The 16,442-nt window shown below is 39.3% G+C and overlaps 1 protein-coding gene across 13 annotated transcripts in view; it reads left to right on the top strand.

Annotated features, from left to right (window-relative positions):
• SFMBT1 (Scm like with four mbt domains 1) overlaps positions 1-16,442 on the top strand; it is a 121,049-nt gene that overhangs the window by 100,666 nt on the left and 3,941 nt on the right. For 11 of the 13 annotated variants that reach the window (XM_061396694.1, XM_061396686.1, XM_061396695.1 and 8 more), the window contains 10 exons: positions 471-584; positions 2,337-2,379; positions 3,201-3,265; positions 5,812-5,951; positions 6,700-6,809; positions 7,528-7,703; positions 11,722-11,900; positions 12,083-12,328; positions 13,210-13,338; positions 14,490-15,156. In XM_061396694.1, coding sequence (XP_061252678.1) covers positions 471-584; positions 2,337-2,379; positions 3,201-3,265; positions 5,812-5,951; positions 6,700-6,809; positions 7,528-7,703; positions 11,722-11,900; positions 12,083-12,328; positions 13,210-13,338; positions 14,490-14,630 — 1,343 coding nt within the window. In that variant the 3' untranslated portion in view covers positions 14,631-15,156. Of the gene's footprint in view, positions 1-470; positions 585-2,336; positions 2,380-3,200; positions 3,266-5,811; positions 5,952-6,699; positions 6,810-7,527; positions 7,704-11,721; positions 11,901-12,082; positions 12,329-13,209; positions 13,339-14,489; positions 15,157-16,442 lie in introns of those variants that run through there. The other 2 variants (XR_009732536.1, XM_061396687.1) reach the window with 1 other exon arrangement.

A 16,442-nucleotide genomic window follows, 5' to 3' on the forward strand; every position in this document is an offset into this window, starting at 1 on the left:
CTAGCTTATTTGCTGTTCCCTAACTAAGGGTCACCCTGTACATTGACTGCCCGTTTTGATCATTATTGGGGGACAGTTTACTCTTTTATAAATGTTTGTTGCACATGAAAAAGTATGTGTGTATTTGCTCTGCCGTGTCTGACTCTTTGCCAGTCTATGGACTGTAGCCCACCAGGCTCCTCTATCCATGGACTTTTCTAGGTAAGAATACTGAGGCAGGTTACCATTTCCTGCCGACTGCAGTAACTCTTCCCGACCCAAGGGCTTGTGTCTCCTGCATTGGCAGGCGGATTCTTTACCACTATGCCACCTGGGCAGAAGTATGACTTTTGTAAAGGAAACTTGCTAAAGAAACTTTGTGTCCTTTGCAACAGTAGAACACTGGATACTGTCTACTAGAACACTGTCTAGGAAGTAGTTTATGAAGAAACTATTCAGTGGTCTTAAAATTGTTTTTTAAATCTAAACAGGTTCTAAGAAGCCCATACCTGAATTTATTGTGAATGTGGAATCAATGGATATATTTCCTTTGGGCTGGTGTGAAACCAATGGCCATCCCCTTAGCACTCCTCGCCGAGCACGAGGTAACTGTCTACTTCTGGGTTGAAGGTTTGATTGTTAAATAGTATGTTGTTTGGCTGTTATCAAGTAGGATGAATCTGGACATTTGAGAGAACAATAAAATTATATTCTGGTTATCCGTTCCTGCCTAGGAAATTATTCATTGCAACAAAACATTTATTATCTCACAGTTTCTATGGGTTAGGAATCTGACACAACTTTGCTGGGACCTCAGCATCGAGTCTCCGGTGAGGCCACATTTCAGGGTGTCAGGAGGGCTCTTGTCATCTCAAGGCCCAACTGGGGGAGGGTGTGCTTCCAAGTTTACTCAGATGTTTGTGGGCAAGAATTCATTTCCTTGTGGGCTGCGAGGCTGAGGGCCTCTGTTCCTTGCTGGCTGTCAGTTGGAGGCTTAGTTTCTTCCCATTTGGGTTGCTTCATGGGGACGCTCACAGCACAGCAGTTGGCTTCCATCAGAGCCAACAACTGTGAGAGGAAGAGATTGAGCAAGAGGCAAGTGCCCATGTTTAGTAACCTAACTCTAAAGTGTTCCTGCCCCTTACTTTTAAATATTGAAAGGTATTTGTATACCATAAAATAACCTCCTTTAAAGTACAGTTGACCCTTGAACAGTACGAATTTAAACTGTGTGGGTCTACTTATACATGGTTTTTTCAATAAATATATACGTCAGTACTGCATGAGCCCTGGCTGGTTGAATCTATGGGTGAAGAACTGCACCTGCAGAGACTGGAATGTAAATTTATACATGGATCTTTGAGTGCATGGGGGTTGGCACTCTAACCCCCTGCATTGTTCAAAGGTCACCTGTTTTTAAAACCTAGTTCTGTGTATACTTAAGTAGCAAATACTAGAAATACGTATTGATATGTCTTTATACAGAAAGCCAAAGTAATATTTTTATGCCTCCCTAGGCCAGCTAGCTTCATTTTATATCCAGAGGATATAAAATTGTATAGCTGCTTTGGATAACAGCCTGGCAGATCCTCAGAGTATTAAATATAGTTATATACTCATGAGAAATGAAAACATATATCCACAGAAAAACGTGTACACAAATGTTCATGCTGGAAACAGTCCAAATGTCCATCAGCTCAAGCATGGATAAACAAATGTTATATCTCCATAATGTGGAGTAGTCTGAAATATAAAGGAATGAGGTATTAATACACACCAGAATGTGGATGAAGTCTGAGAACATTATGCTAAGTAAAAGCCAGTCACAAAAGAGCACACGTTGTATGATTCCATTTATAGGAACAGGCAAATCTAGAGAGAGGAAAAGTAGATTGGTAGTTGCCTAGGGCTCAGGGGTGGTAAATAAAGAGGTGATTGCTATGGGGTACCAGGTTTCTTTTTGAGATAATAAAAATATTCTCAAATCAATTGTGGTAATCATTGCCCAACTCTCTGAATATACTAAAGACCAGTAAACTGTGTGTAGTTGTCCCTCAGTATACACAGGGGATTGGTCCCAGGATCTGCCATGGATACCAAAATCTGTAGCTGTACATGTCCCATAGTTGGCCCTCTGTCTCTGCAGTTTTGCGTCTGAGGAACCGGCCAACCTCAGATGGTGCAGTACTACAGTAATTACTGTTGAAAAAGTTCCTGTATAAGGAGACCCGTGCAGTTCAAACTCATGTTGTTCAAGGGTCAGCTGTAAGCAAATATTAGCTTAATGCATATGTAACTTTCCTTTGTCTTTGTATTTTTCTTGACATTTATTTATGGATTTTTTTTTCTTTGTACAGTACACAAACAGAGAAAAATTGCAGTGGTTCAACCAGAAAAACAGTAAGTAATAAAAAGTATGTTAAATAGAAGAAGGAAACATAAAAATGTTTCTGTTCTTCATCTGTTAAAAAAAAAATGAGTACAGATCTTCCTCAGCTTATACTGGGATCATGTCCCAAAAAAGCTAATGTAAGTTGAAAATATCATAAGTTGAAAAATGCATTTTACATCCTTAACCTACCAAACATCGTAGCTTTGCCTAACTTAAACATGCTCAGGACACTTATATTAGCCTCCAGGGTGGAAGAATCATCCGCCACAAGGAACACCCAACTAATATATTGACTGCTCTACTGAAAGCAAAGAACAGAATGGTTTTAAGTGTATTGATTGTTTACCTTGTGATCTCCTGGCTGACGGTTTGCTGCCCAGGATCGTGGATCATCCCGCATAACATTAGCCAGGGAAAAGATCAAAAGTCAAAGTATAGTTTCTGCTGAATGCATATTGCTCTTGCACCTTCATTAAGTTGAAATATCATAAAGTGAAACCACTGTCAAGCAGAGATCATCTGCAGTTTACTTGTGTTTTGAGAGGCCCACAAGGCAGTCTGTAGTTTGCTGCTCACATAAATGCAAGTTCGTTTGAATGTGCAGTATCACAGCACTGTCTACATACTGTTGTTTTCCCCTTAGAACATATAAATAGCTTTTAAAACAATTGCTTTTTTTAAAAAAAGTATGATCAAGGAAGCACTTTTTGCTACAGATTTTGCAGTCTGCCACATTTGCTTTCTTCTTAGATTTGAAGGAAAGTAATCCTCACATTTTATTGACCTTAAAGACTATCTCATTACATTTTGTTGCTTTTTCTTGATGCAGAATACCATCCTCAAGGACTGTCCATGAGGGTCTGAAGAATCAGGAGCTGAGCTCCACAGACTCAGGTATAAGTTCAGACAGTCTTAGGAAAAGATGACCTTTAATTTCCTGTAGTGGACTTTATCTAAAAATAACTTAAGTTTATTGGAGTAGCTTCATAGAGGGATCTCTTAATTGTGATTTTAAAGAGTTACAACTGTCTTAAGATATACTCAGTTTACTAATTATCTTTAGGCTAGTATTTCTGTGTGTTTATAATATTTTAGCTGTTATTTACTGATCACTTGGCAGTGTTAAAGGCTCTGGAGGTCAATATATTATCCCTGAGTTTCATAAAGAACCTGAGGCTCTCCAGATTGTGCTCTTTTTTTAAACTGGGTGGTTGAAAGATAGATGTTTATTTTTCTTTAAAACCTTTATATGATATACACACTATATTTTGTCTATATTTTGCAAAAACAGACAGACAGACAGCAACACTGAAAAACATCCTGTAGGCAATACCTGTTAAATGAGACAGGGCTCCTTGTTGGAGGCCAAGCTGTTGACCAGGACTCCTTGGCTCCCTCTTGCTGGTTGTATGACACGTAGCATCTTGGCTCTGTGTTTTAGCACACCTTAAGCTTTTGGGTGGTATTCAGTGAATGCCTCAGAAAGAAACCAAAGCACAGAGAGGTCACACAGCTTATAGTAAAAGGGTGAGAAAGGGAACTCATATTTCTCAAGTTCAAAACTTGCACTTTTGTCTCTTCTACCCACTGCCTTTTTGTAACATCATGGAGGATCAGGGCTGTGCATTTCTTTATTTTTGTTGTATTACTGACCATTCTAATGCCCACTAAAACCACAGAATTAAGATATTAATATCTCATGTGATCATAGCCAAAGTCTTTTTGCTTTGGGTTTTGTTGTAGGTCAAGTTACCTTGGAAGCAGAGCCTGAGATTGATATTTGCATGTAGGAGTTTCAGGGGAGTGCTTTTGGGAACGCTTCTGGGAAGACTTGAAGGACACAGGACTGGGCAGAGGGAGAAGTTGAGGCACAGTGCAGTTGTAATAGCATTCCTTTCCAGCCCCACAGGGAGCCCTGGAGCTGGTGCAGCCGCTGAGTGTTGCTAGCAGAGGTGTGGTGGCCATACCCTAGTGTTCCCTCAGTGGTCAGCTATGGAAGTGAGCTCTTCCTCCCTCCCCACCTCACAGGGGGTGGGGCCTTGGGCCAGGTAGCTCTCTCCTCCTGAGGGGCAGTTCTAGACTGAGGGTGATTCCAGGATAGACTCACAGCTGAGAGCTGTAAACTGCCAGCATTTCCAGGAGCAGGGTGCATCCCCAGAGGGGACCTGGGTGACAGAGATCAAATGGAAAAGTGGGCCCCTACATGTGCTAAGACTGAGTTTTTGGGAATTTCCTGGTGGTCCAGTGGATAGTACTCCATGCTTTCACTGCTGTGGCCCCAGGTTCAATCCCTGGTTGAGAAACGAAGAATCCTGCAAGTCATGCAGCGTGGCCTACGAATAAATTAACTAACTAAATAAATAAAAGACTGTGTTCTTAATTAGAGTGTGAACACTATGTCCTGCTGGGTGCTGTCGGCACTGGGCAAGGGACTTTCCTAGTGGTCCAGTGGCTAAGACTCTGGGCTTCCAACGCAAGGGGCCTGGGTTCAGTCCCTGGTCAGCGAACTAGATCCCACATGGTGCAACTAGGAGTTCACATGTGCAACTTAAAAGAGATCCTGCATTCTGCAACAAAGGTGCAGTGCAGCCATATAAACAAATAAATATTTTTTAAAAACTGGACAGTTTACATACACTTTTCCTTTGGGTTAACAAGGCTGTCATCAGAAGAGCTTCTCTTTGCGTTGTCTGAAAGTAGATGTTATAGTGTTTTTGAATTTTTTTTTATATTTAGTAGCTGAATTGCCAACTACTCAATATGAGGGGTTAAAAAAACATTATATTGGAGTACAGTATTCATACAAAAAATAGTTGAACAGAGGGTTCTCTAGGCCCAGTTACACCCCACAATACCTGAAGAATTTAGAGATGGGGTTGCAGCATGCTTTTAGCCCTCTGAAGAATCCCAGTGATGGGAGGGCTCCTGCATCATCAGAGGCTGCCAGTGTACTGGTGCTAAGTCACTTCAGTCGTGTCTGACTCTGTGTGACCCCATAGACGGCAGCCCACCAGGCTCCCCCGTCCCTGGGATAGTTCAGTGGTTTTAAGGGACAAACCGTAGTTCTGGATATTCACCATCACTGTCTAGAAATATTCTAGAACTGATTGTTGAGTAGTTGGTCTTCAGAAATTATCATGAGTTCTCAAAGTAAATCCTCCACTTCCTGTAGTGATAGAAGCATGGGGCTCTGGAACAATATTGCACTAACCAGGAGTTAATCTGCAGTAAATCAGGATATTCAATTTCAGCAGAGTGATAGCCCTATAATATACTTTTTGTTAAGTATAAGGTATTTCACACTTAGACTGCATGTGAAGCTTCAAAATAAGTCCTGACTTTATATAATAGTGGATATACTGGTTTTTTCTTCAGTAATCTTGCTTTAGAAGCGTAGGGTAGCATTCTGTTCTGAATATTTGTTTTTCTTCATTTCTCAGTTGTGATTAATGGAAAATATTGCTGTCCAAAGATATACTTCAACCACCGTTGCTTCTCAGGGCCATATCTTAACAAAGGAAGGATCGCTGAGCTGCCTCAGTGTGTGGGACCCGGGAACTGTGTCCTGGTCCTCAGAGAGGTAAGGTTCCTGCCTAGAGTATAAGAACTTAAAGAAATTTCACAGCTGTCTCATAGACTCATTTAGACAAGGATCAGCATGCCATAGATGTGACACCTTCAGGTTTTATCAAAAGTGACTCACATTTCTCGTGTCTTGAACAATGAACCAGGCATGTGAATATTTTTTGCTCCATAGGGAACATTCAGTTGAGCAGTTCTTCACGTGGCAGTTCATCTCTGTCACTGTAGAAAAGTCTTCTGTTAGAGCCCACATGGTCCTCATGCATGACCATGAGAGGTGTCTAAGCCTGAGAGGCTGTGTGGCGTTAACCTGGGACCATGACAGAGTTACATACATACCTGCTGGGCTTGTGCTTCCCCACCAGCGTGCCACACTCCAGGCAACAGATGTGAGGTTATCAAACCTTTCAGGCCTTAGGGTGGCGAGGCTGTGTCTGGAGAGGCTGAAGCTTCTGTGTGTCTCATGACTGGTAAAGGATTGGGAAGCATATGCTAAGAGTAATTCTTGGTTTGTTGCGCCTATTCCTTTCTGACCATAATGTTTAGAATATTTAAGAGGGTCTCATTACTGTCTTACTTGCAACTATGGTCAACTGTCATATCTTCAGTACTATTATTTTGTTAATGCTTATTAATTAATATGACTAGACTTAATCACCTAGGTGACATTCTAGGGGATAGGAAGGTTCTAATGGTCTGCTTTGCTTTTTCCCAACCCAAATTTCTGCCTTAAAAATGGAGCACAGGTCCTCACTTTACTGATCAATGCAGCCTATAAACCCAGCCGTGTCCTTCGGGAGCTGCAGCTGGACAAAGACTCTGTGTGGCATGGATGTGGGGAGGTCCTCAAGGCCAAGTGAGTAGGCGCCTCCGCCCTTTTTTCTCACTCATCCTCAACGGGTGTTTCCGCAGAAAAAGTTAGGGTGCTTCTGTTCCCTGGGGCAGTCCTTCCTCAGCTCTGTGGTAAAGGACCAGCTTTGTTTTCTTTGTTTAAGTTGACATCCTATTGTGAGCCAATCCTATTATAAAATATAGTAAAAGTGAGTTACAGGAAATAAGGAATTTAGAAGATATAAAATGCAAGAACAGCTTTTTTGTTATCAGGTTTAAGAGCCATAAAATTACTTTGGCAAGTTACTGTGAAAGTTTGTAAACATTTGCTTTTGTTTTCTGACCTGATTTTGTCATGGATGGGGGGGTAGGGCAGTTGGCTGGTTTTATTGGTCTGTGGCTCATACCCATGTATCACTGCTTCAGGATCAAGGAAGACTCAGTAAGAGTCACTGTTTTTTTAGTAGTGTAGAAGTTATTATTTGAAGACCTGAAACTTAGAAACAGAAAGCAGGAACTTTATTTTGCTAATTTAAAAAACTCAGCTTTTAGCTGTCACAGCTTACTAGATTATAAATTTAAGTACAATATAAATTTCTCATTGTTTTCAGAATCCTCAAACTGTAAGGGACATATAATACTCTAAGAAGCAAAAATATTTTTCAGGTCTGTTAATATACTTGATTTTTCTCTGTGGAATCACTTGCCCAATATATTTGGTGTCTGATGTCTTCCAATGGCAGATACAAAGGAAAGAGCTATCGAGCTACTGTCGAGATAGTGAAAACAGCAGATCGGGTGACTGAATTCTGCCGGCAAACCTGTATCAAACTGGAGTGCTGTCCTAACCTCTTCGGTCCACGAATGGTTCTGGATAAGTGTTCTGAGAACTGTTCTGTTCTTACAAAGACTAAGTATAGTGAGTCAACTTTTTCAGATTTGTTCACTAATAGCAGCTGACCATACCTCATCTCCTGCAAACTTTTAATTTTGCAGATATTCAGATATAGCTGAGGGACACAAACATCCTGTATAAAGGGCCAGATAATATTTTAGGCTATATTTTGCATATTTTAATATGACTAGACTTAAATCACCTAGGTGACATTCTAGGGAATAGCAAGGTTCTAATGTTCTACTTGTCTCCTTCCCAACCCAAATTTCTGCTTTAAAAATGGAGCTCAGGTCCTCACTTTACTGATCAACGCAGCTTATAAACCCAGTCATGTCCTTCGGGAGCTGCAGCTGGACAAAGACTCTGTGTGGCATGGATGTGGGGAAGAATATGCTTTTGCATATTCTTTTTCTGTTTTATTTTCATTTTTTAAAAGAACACTTTTAAAAATGTAAACCAAAACAGGCCATGGCCACATGTGGACTATGGGCCCTAGTTTGCCAACTTTTATGTACAAACGGTGTATAAGTTAGCTTTTGCCTTTAATAGGATATATAATCCGTTTTTACAGTCTGCAACTATTTATGTGTCCACTGTGTGCCACTACTGTTCTAGCACTGGGATACAAATGTAAAGAAAAAAATTCCTTCTCATTGAGTTTACATCTTAATGTGGGATACAGATAGTAAACAAGTGAAAAAGCAGAAGTGCTATGGAGAAAAATGAAGCAAAGCAGGAGAGTGAGGAAGGCTAGCAGTTGGGATGTTGTTCATACAGGTGGCCAAGGAAGACTTCCTGGCAGATAACAACCTGAAGGAAGCAGCCAGCCATGCAGACTTCGAGGGAAGAGGCAGGAGTGTGTTGTAACAACACCTGCTACCTCTCATTGCTTATCTTTTCCCTTGTGAAGCTGCAAAAAGAAAAAATCACACAGAATGAAAATTTTAAAATATTGATTTATTTTGCTGCACGGGATCTTAGCTGTGGCACACAGGATCTTTAGTTGTAGCATGCAGGATCTAGTTCTCTGACCAGGGATCAAACCCAGGCCCCCTGCATTGGGAGCTCTGAGTCTTAGCCACTGGACCACCAGCTGCTGCTGCTGCTGCTGCTGCTGCTGCTAAGTCGCTTCAGTCGTGTCTGACTCTGTGTGACCCCATAGACCACCAGGAGGTCCCCAAAATGAAGATCTTAATTTGGAGTCTTGTCAAGGCATTGTACCCAGAGACAAAATTCTGATCCTACTTTTCCTTAAATCCTATAAGCCCTGGTATACTTAGGAGAATTAATATAGAGGTGGATTTTACCCTGTTAAACTTGAAGATTTCTCTTAAGGCACTCTAATTTTGTGCGTCTTTAATTTTACATGTGGGCAAATCACCTAAGGATCTTGGTGAAGTGGAGATTCTGATTCTTCAGGGTGTATCTGGGGCCTAAGTGTCTGCATTTCCAACAAGATCCCAGATGCTGGTGATGCTGCTTATCCGAGGTCCATATTTAGCATGACAGGTTTTCTAATCAGTATATGAATCACAAAATCATATAAGAGTCTCACCTTCTTGTTTCCACTTACATTTATTGGAATGTAAACTTCTTAAGAGTGGGGTTTGTCTAGCTTATTACTGTTGTGTCAGATTCAGTACTTAGTTAGGCAGATTGCAATGATTAGGAGCTAAGTGAAATGTACTGTTCATATAAGCACATGTTTTAAGCACACCAATTTGAGCCTTCGGTATTATTTGGATTATGTTACACTTTTTGTCTGAATTTATTTTTCACAATGAGATAATTGAAATTAGCCTAGACTTTAGGAGTCCTTATAATTTTTCCCAATTAGTAATTTAAGTAATATCAAATGGATTTATATTCTCTAGTATTCATTTAGAAAAATTACATTATATTTTGATATTACTTTAATGTATAGCTCAGAGTTAAACTATATATGTGTTATTTTTTGAAGTATTTTTACATTCTATAATTCATATGAAAATACAGAGGACCTAAAAATAGTCATAACAATTCTGACAAGAATAAAGTTGGAGGACTTATTCTGACTTCAAGTTTTACCATAAACTATAGAAATCAAGAGTGTAGTATTGATGAAAGAATAGTCAAATCGAGTGATGGGACAGAATAGAGGGTCCAGAAAGAGAGACAAACGTGTAGCTACAAGATTTTCAACAAAAATGACTAATGGGAAAGGAATTTCTTTCAACAAATGGCACTGGTACAGTTGGACATCTAAATTGAAAAGGCAAAAACAAAACTCCTTGGTTCCACCTCACTATAGACAAAAATTAATTCAAGGTATGTCATAGACCTCTTGTAAAACTAAAACTATAAAGCTTCTAGAAGAAAACAAGAAAAGTACCTCAAGATTTTGAGCTAGGTAAAAGTTGCTTAGAGAGGACACAGAATTCACTAACTAACCTGAAGGAAAAACTAATACATTCAACACTACAAAGTTAAACCTTTTGTTCTTTTAATGATAGTATTTATAAAAGGAAAAGACAGTGCACAGTCTTGAAGAAAAAACCTCATTGTTTGTTTGTTTTGGCATCCCTGAACGGCACAGAGGGGAAAAGGTTCTTAGTACGCACATCCAGCAGAGAACTTGTCTCCAGAATATACTAAAACTCACAACTCACTAAAAGGAGAAGTTTTAAAACTGGAGAAAGCTGGTAGTTGTACAACATTGTGACTACATTAACAGGACTCAATTGTATGTATTTATATGTTTAGTTGTCATGTGATTTTATCTCAATTTAAAAATAAGATAAATAAAAAGGAATTAATCTGAAATTAGTGGTGGTGGATTTATCTGTGTCTAAAAACCACTGAATATGTACACTTACAAATGGTGGGTTTTATGTTATATGAATTACATCTCAATTTTAAAAAATGAAATAAGCAGAGAAAACTGTTTTAAAAAGTGAATAAAAGACTTGAATAGGCACTTCACCAAAAAAGTGGCCAAAAGCACGTGAAAATGTGCCCAGTAGCGTTAGCTGTCAGGGAAATGCAGGTTTAAACTATGATGAAAAATTACTATGTATCCACTAGATTGGCTGAAATGAAAAAAGACTGACAGTCCCACACATTGGCAGCAGTGAACTGAGCAGCAGCAGTGAACCGAGCAGCTCGATCTCTCGAACGTTGCTGGTAGGAGTGTAAAATTATATAACCCTCTTGGAAAACTTGGCAGTTTCTTCTATGTCTACCATATGATCCAGCAATTCCATTCCTAGGTATTGACCCAAGGAAAATGAAAACCTGCCCACTAAAAGCCTTGTACAAGAATGTTCACTGCAATCTAATAATTGCCAAAACTTGGAAACAGCCAGGTGCCCGTCGGCAGGAGAATAGATAAGCCAGTACATTCACACAATAGCATGCTATTCATCAATATGAAGAAATTTCCAGTCCAGGTTCGAAGCACGATACTGGATGCTTGGGGCTAGTGCACTGGGACGACCCAGAGGGATGGTATGGGGAGGGAGGAGGGAGGAGGGTTCAGAATGGGGAACACATGTATACCTGTGGCGGATTCATTTTGATATTTGGCAAAACTAATACAATTATGTAAAGTATAAAAATAAAATAAATAAAAAAAAAAAGAAAAGAAATGAACGTCTCACACATACAACATAAATGCAACTCAGAAACATTCTGCTGAGTGAAAAGGAGCCTTGTTGGAAAAAGTACTTACTGAATGATTCCTTAGATGAGGCAAAACTAACCTATAGTGAGGGAAATTAGACATGGTTACTTCTGGTGAGGGGGACTGATGAGGGAGTGACAATGGGAACTTTCTCCATTGATGGGGATATTTTACATCTTGATAGGATTATCTAGGTTTATGCATTTGACAGTTACTAATTGAACTATGCATTCAGAATCTACACAGTTAAGATTATTCCATTATATGGAATTTAACCTTAAATACTCTATCCATTTTGTGCTATGATAGTAGAATCTCTTGTGGTTTGAGGTACACAAAAATAATAAAACTACTTCATTTTTCTTTGTCATACACATTTAGCACACTACTACGGAAAGAAGAAAAATAAAAGAATTGGGAGACCACCTGGTGGGCATAGTAACTTAGCATGTGCCCTGAAAAAAGCGAGTAAGAGGAGAAAGAGGCGAAAAAATGTTTTTGTTCATAAGAAGAAGCGCTCCTCTGCGTCTGTTGATAATACACCAGCAGGCTCTCCCCAGGTACGAGATCTGTGATACACCAGTAATGTCTTTAAGCCAAGAGATCCCTGCTTTACAGTTCAAACAGAAAGAATATCTGCAGGTCTTTTTTAAATTCGAATCTCTAGCCAAGGAAGATGGTTTTGTGGTCCAGGAACTGATTTGTCTGGAATTTCAGTGACACGTCTCCCCTTGTCCTCTAGGGAAGTGGGGGTGAAGATGAGGAGGACCCAGATGAAGGGGATGACGATTCCCTAAGTGAAGGCAGTACATCTGAGCAGCAGGATGAGCTCCAGGAAGAGTCAGAAATGTCAGAAAAAAAATCATGCTCCTCCTCCCCCACCCAAAGTGAGATATCTACATCACTGCCTCCAGACAGACAGAGAAGAAAAAGAGAACTTCGCACTTTTTCATTTTCTGATGATGAGAATAAACCTCCTTCACCAAAGGTACCCATTTTAAAACTACAGTGTTCTTTTTTCTCTCTTGACAATTTCCCTTGACAATCTAATGGTGAATGATATTGGCATTACACTTACTTCAATATGGAGTCAGTTGAATTTCCTGAGTCTCTTTTTAAAAGATCCCAAATTCAGATTTCCTTGCATTTCAAGGATTATTTGGAGATCAAATAATAATAACCCTTATCAGGAGGAAAGTCCTTCAGAATGACAGCTTATTTTAAGTTACAGAAGTTTCATTGGTAGTTTATTAGCAGTCTATTAGTCATTTAGTTTAGGGAAAACTGTCTTTTTGATATTTTTTATGATATATATGGTTTTATAGAAATAAAGTATTTATCTTTTTGGCTCCTGTTAAACCATTTTGTTGGTAGATTCATATATGCATATTATATAACACATACGCACATTATGAGAATGGAAGTTGTTAGTGTTTTAAACTTGGATTGCTTGTAAAATATAGTCTTTGAACAGAAGTGGTTAACAATGATTTCTCCTGATAATTTAGATAAGCCTTCTCTTATTGGAAATACCAGCCCATTCACTTCTGCACCCTGACAGACTGTGAGCTAAAATAAACCAAGGAACAAATGGAAGATTTTAAAACTATTTTCCACTGTTAAATTATCCACATTATTTATATTGAAACTTTGAGATACATTCTTGTCCATTGATAGTTCTTATTATAAAAGACAAACAGTTTCTCAGTGCCTAATGTGTGTGGACCTTTTGCATATTTGCTGGGAGAAATCATGTCCTAAAAGCACTTTGAATTCTGCCTTTTAAAGGGTTATGACTTTCTGTAGAGACTTTCTTAGAATGAAGTAGCTCTAACACCATTTGTTTTGCTTTTGTTGTGGGAAATGAAGGAAATAAGGATTGAAGTTGCTGAAAGGCTTCACCTGGACAGTAACCCCCTGAAGTGGAGTGTGGCGGACGTTGTGCGGTTCATCCGATCCACAGACTGTGCTCCGTTAGCAAGAATATTCCTAGACCAGGTATCACAGAGACCTTTAGTTTTTAGTAATGCGTCTCTTTAGCAAAGGACTGTGGATACAATAGCAATAGCAATTTATTTACAAGTCTTAGGAAAAATACTTCTATCCAAACATAAAAAATTATTTCCCTGTTTAGGAGTAGAAACGTGATAAAAAGTTATTTATCTGACTTCCTTCACAGTTGAAGCAGATTGTTACTGCAGTCTTATTTTTCCTAAGAATTTGTTTGCATCCTCCATTAAATAACTTAAAATCAAGCATGCTATACTTAATTATCCTCTTATGCCAAAATAACAATTTGCTTGTTTTAAAAAATAAATAACATCTATAATATGTTAGGATCTAACAGAAATAGTCTGTGACCTCAAACAGTGAAATAAATTTTGTTTTGATAATTGAGGAGATTCACAACTGAACATCTTTGAAAATCTTCTCAGTTCAGTTCAGTTCAGTCGCTCAGTCGTGTCCGACTCTTTGCGACCCCATGAATCGCAGCACACCAGGCCTCCCTGTCCATCACCAACTCAGGAAAACATTGTAGTTTATAGGTAATATTTTCTTTCAGATTTAGGAAAGTTCCTCTAAAAAGATGATTCTTTCGACACATTTAGTTGTCAATTACAAGGCTAGTTAGTTTACTGGATTTCTGCAGAACAGAATAGATTCTTACCTGTGGTAAAACTTCTATTATTCATTCTGAAGATTCATTAGTATAGAGGACCATGCTGCTGCTGCTGCTGCTGCTGCTAAGTCGCTTCAGTCGTGTCGACTCTGTGCGACCCCATAGACGGCAGCCCACCAGGCTCCCCCGTCCCTGGGATTCTCCAGGCAAGAACACTGGAGTGGGTTGCCATTTCTTTCTCCAATGCATGCAAGTGAAAAGTGAAAGTGAAGTCGCTCAGTTGTGTCCGACTCTTAGCAACCTCATGGACTGCAGCCTACCAGGCTCCTCCGTCCATGGGATTTTCCAGGCAAGAGTACTGGAGTGGGGTGCCATTGCCTTCTCCAAGAGGACCATGAGAGGTATTTAAAAGCAAATAATGAAAAGCACAGGGACCCTGATTTTGACAAAACCAAGTGAACCAGGGCTGTCATGGTTGAGTTGCCATTCATGTGCAATCACAGATAATTTGTATTTTATGCTTTAACAGGAAATTGATGGGCAGGCCCTATTGCTCCTTACTCTTCCCACTGTTCAAGAGTGCATGGACTTAAAACTGGGCCCTGCTATCAAACTTTGCCATCACATAGAGAGGATCAAGTTCGCTTTTTATGAACAGTTTGCCAACTGAGAAGGACAACCAAAGTAGGCTGTATCTTTGAAGCACAAAATGCAGCAAATCCTTCGCCCTGCTCTACAAGTGGAGCTGAAATAGTCCCAGGGCTCTGGGCCTGCAGGTGTCGGCTTGCTCTCTTTGCACTTTCAGGGAAGGAGGACCCACGCTGAGGAAGCAAAAACTGCACAAAAGTGGCTCTCCCACCAGTGAAAATGTGGGCATCTCTTGTTCATCAGATTGCAATTTAAAAAAAAAGATTGTGAAGAAAAGACTCATATAAAGAAGAATAAGCATTTCCACTGGTGTGGCCTGGAAACGAAGAATAATCAAGGCTGCTGGCAAGCACCCTTTTGATTTTCTTTTTGTTCTCTCTGTTCCTTCCCATTGTAGATGGAACTTTGTTCTCTGCTTTCTCTTTCTTGGAAGAGAGGACATAGCTTTAAGTCGGCACTGATTTGGGACTGTGCCTCAGGCACGTCAGTGCTTCATTGTCATGTGTTTTAAAGCTTTTTTAAATTAAAACGGTTCATTTTGGGGATGATTATGTGGCTCTAGGGTTTTGAATGTACAGTCACACTTTGATCCATTTTAAAATCTATTCTTAGGAGTTCCTTTGTTTACTACCTCTGTTGATAATTGAGCTCGTAGCCCTGTCTGAGGTTTTTTTAAATGATGCCATTTCTACATGAACACTAAAACTATGACAGAAGTTGGAGGAAAAGACACTGTTTTCTTTCTTAAGAGTAATGTGTGGCACTCACACCAGTTCCTTAACTGACTGATCTAAGAACTCTACTGTCATCGCTTTCCATCCTAACCTCGGTTGGGCTGCCTGTTTCAAGTAATATCTCAAAGACTGTTGCTGTTTTAAGTTGAATTGCTCTCTCCCCACTAGTTCTCAGAGGGACTTCCATAGCTTTTATTTTGTATTTACTTTTCTCTACAGTTGTTTGTCCAACTTTCATTTTGAGAGTCCTTACCTTGGGTAAAAATCAGTAGGTGTTTCCTGGACCCACAGTAAAGCCCATTTCCCCATTTTTCTCAGTGTCTCTAGACAGATAGTATAGAAGCACAAAAGAGAAAATACGTTTTGGGGGAGGGGGGAAGTGATGCAGAACATCAAGTTTCTGTCACAGTATGTTCTTAGTGGCCGGATAAAGATTGAGAGATGGTTAAGGATTCTAGAAACATCTTTGACAAGTCACATTTACATTTTCTTTGATCGAACCTTTAAATTGAATGTATTCTACAGTCAGTTCCCACTCAAAAACTCAGTTTCCTTTTAACTGTTTCTTTTGACCCAGCTCAACTTGACATTAAACAGAAAAATTTTCACTTATGATTGCACTGGCTGTTGGCTGTAATAGAAGAATAGCATTTACTGTACTGTTTCTGCCATGAGGAATGAGGAAAGATACATACATAGGTTGCTTCTTTTAAATGGTTTGCTTTGCTGAATGGTTTTTATTTTTTTTAATTATCCTAGTTACCTACAAATTTATAACCTAATCATTCCTCTTCAAGATTTGAAAATGTTTTAAAACGACAAACTGGGTAAATTCTAAACAGTTATACAAATATAAGGTAATTTTGTTACAAATTTAAACTGATTGTGATTTTTTTTCCTTTTCTTCCCTGCTGTTCCACCTTTTTTTTTGGACCTTGGCAAACATTTTGTAGTCTGACTCTTCTCTTTATTGGATAATTTATGAACCACTTGAGTTCAAGCCCTCCAACCAAACCCTATATTAAAGCATCAACTCTTTGCTTAGGTTACTACCAGCTATACCTGGAAAGAAGATTTAAGTAAAATTAATCTGTTTGAAT

Source organism: Bos javanicus, chromosome 22 (assembly GCF_032452875.1).
Source record: "Bos javanicus breed banteng chromosome 22, ARS-OSU_banteng_1.0, whole genome shotgun sequence".
NCBI lineage: Eukaryota > Metazoa > Chordata > Mammalia > Artiodactyla > Bovidae > Bos > Bos javanicus.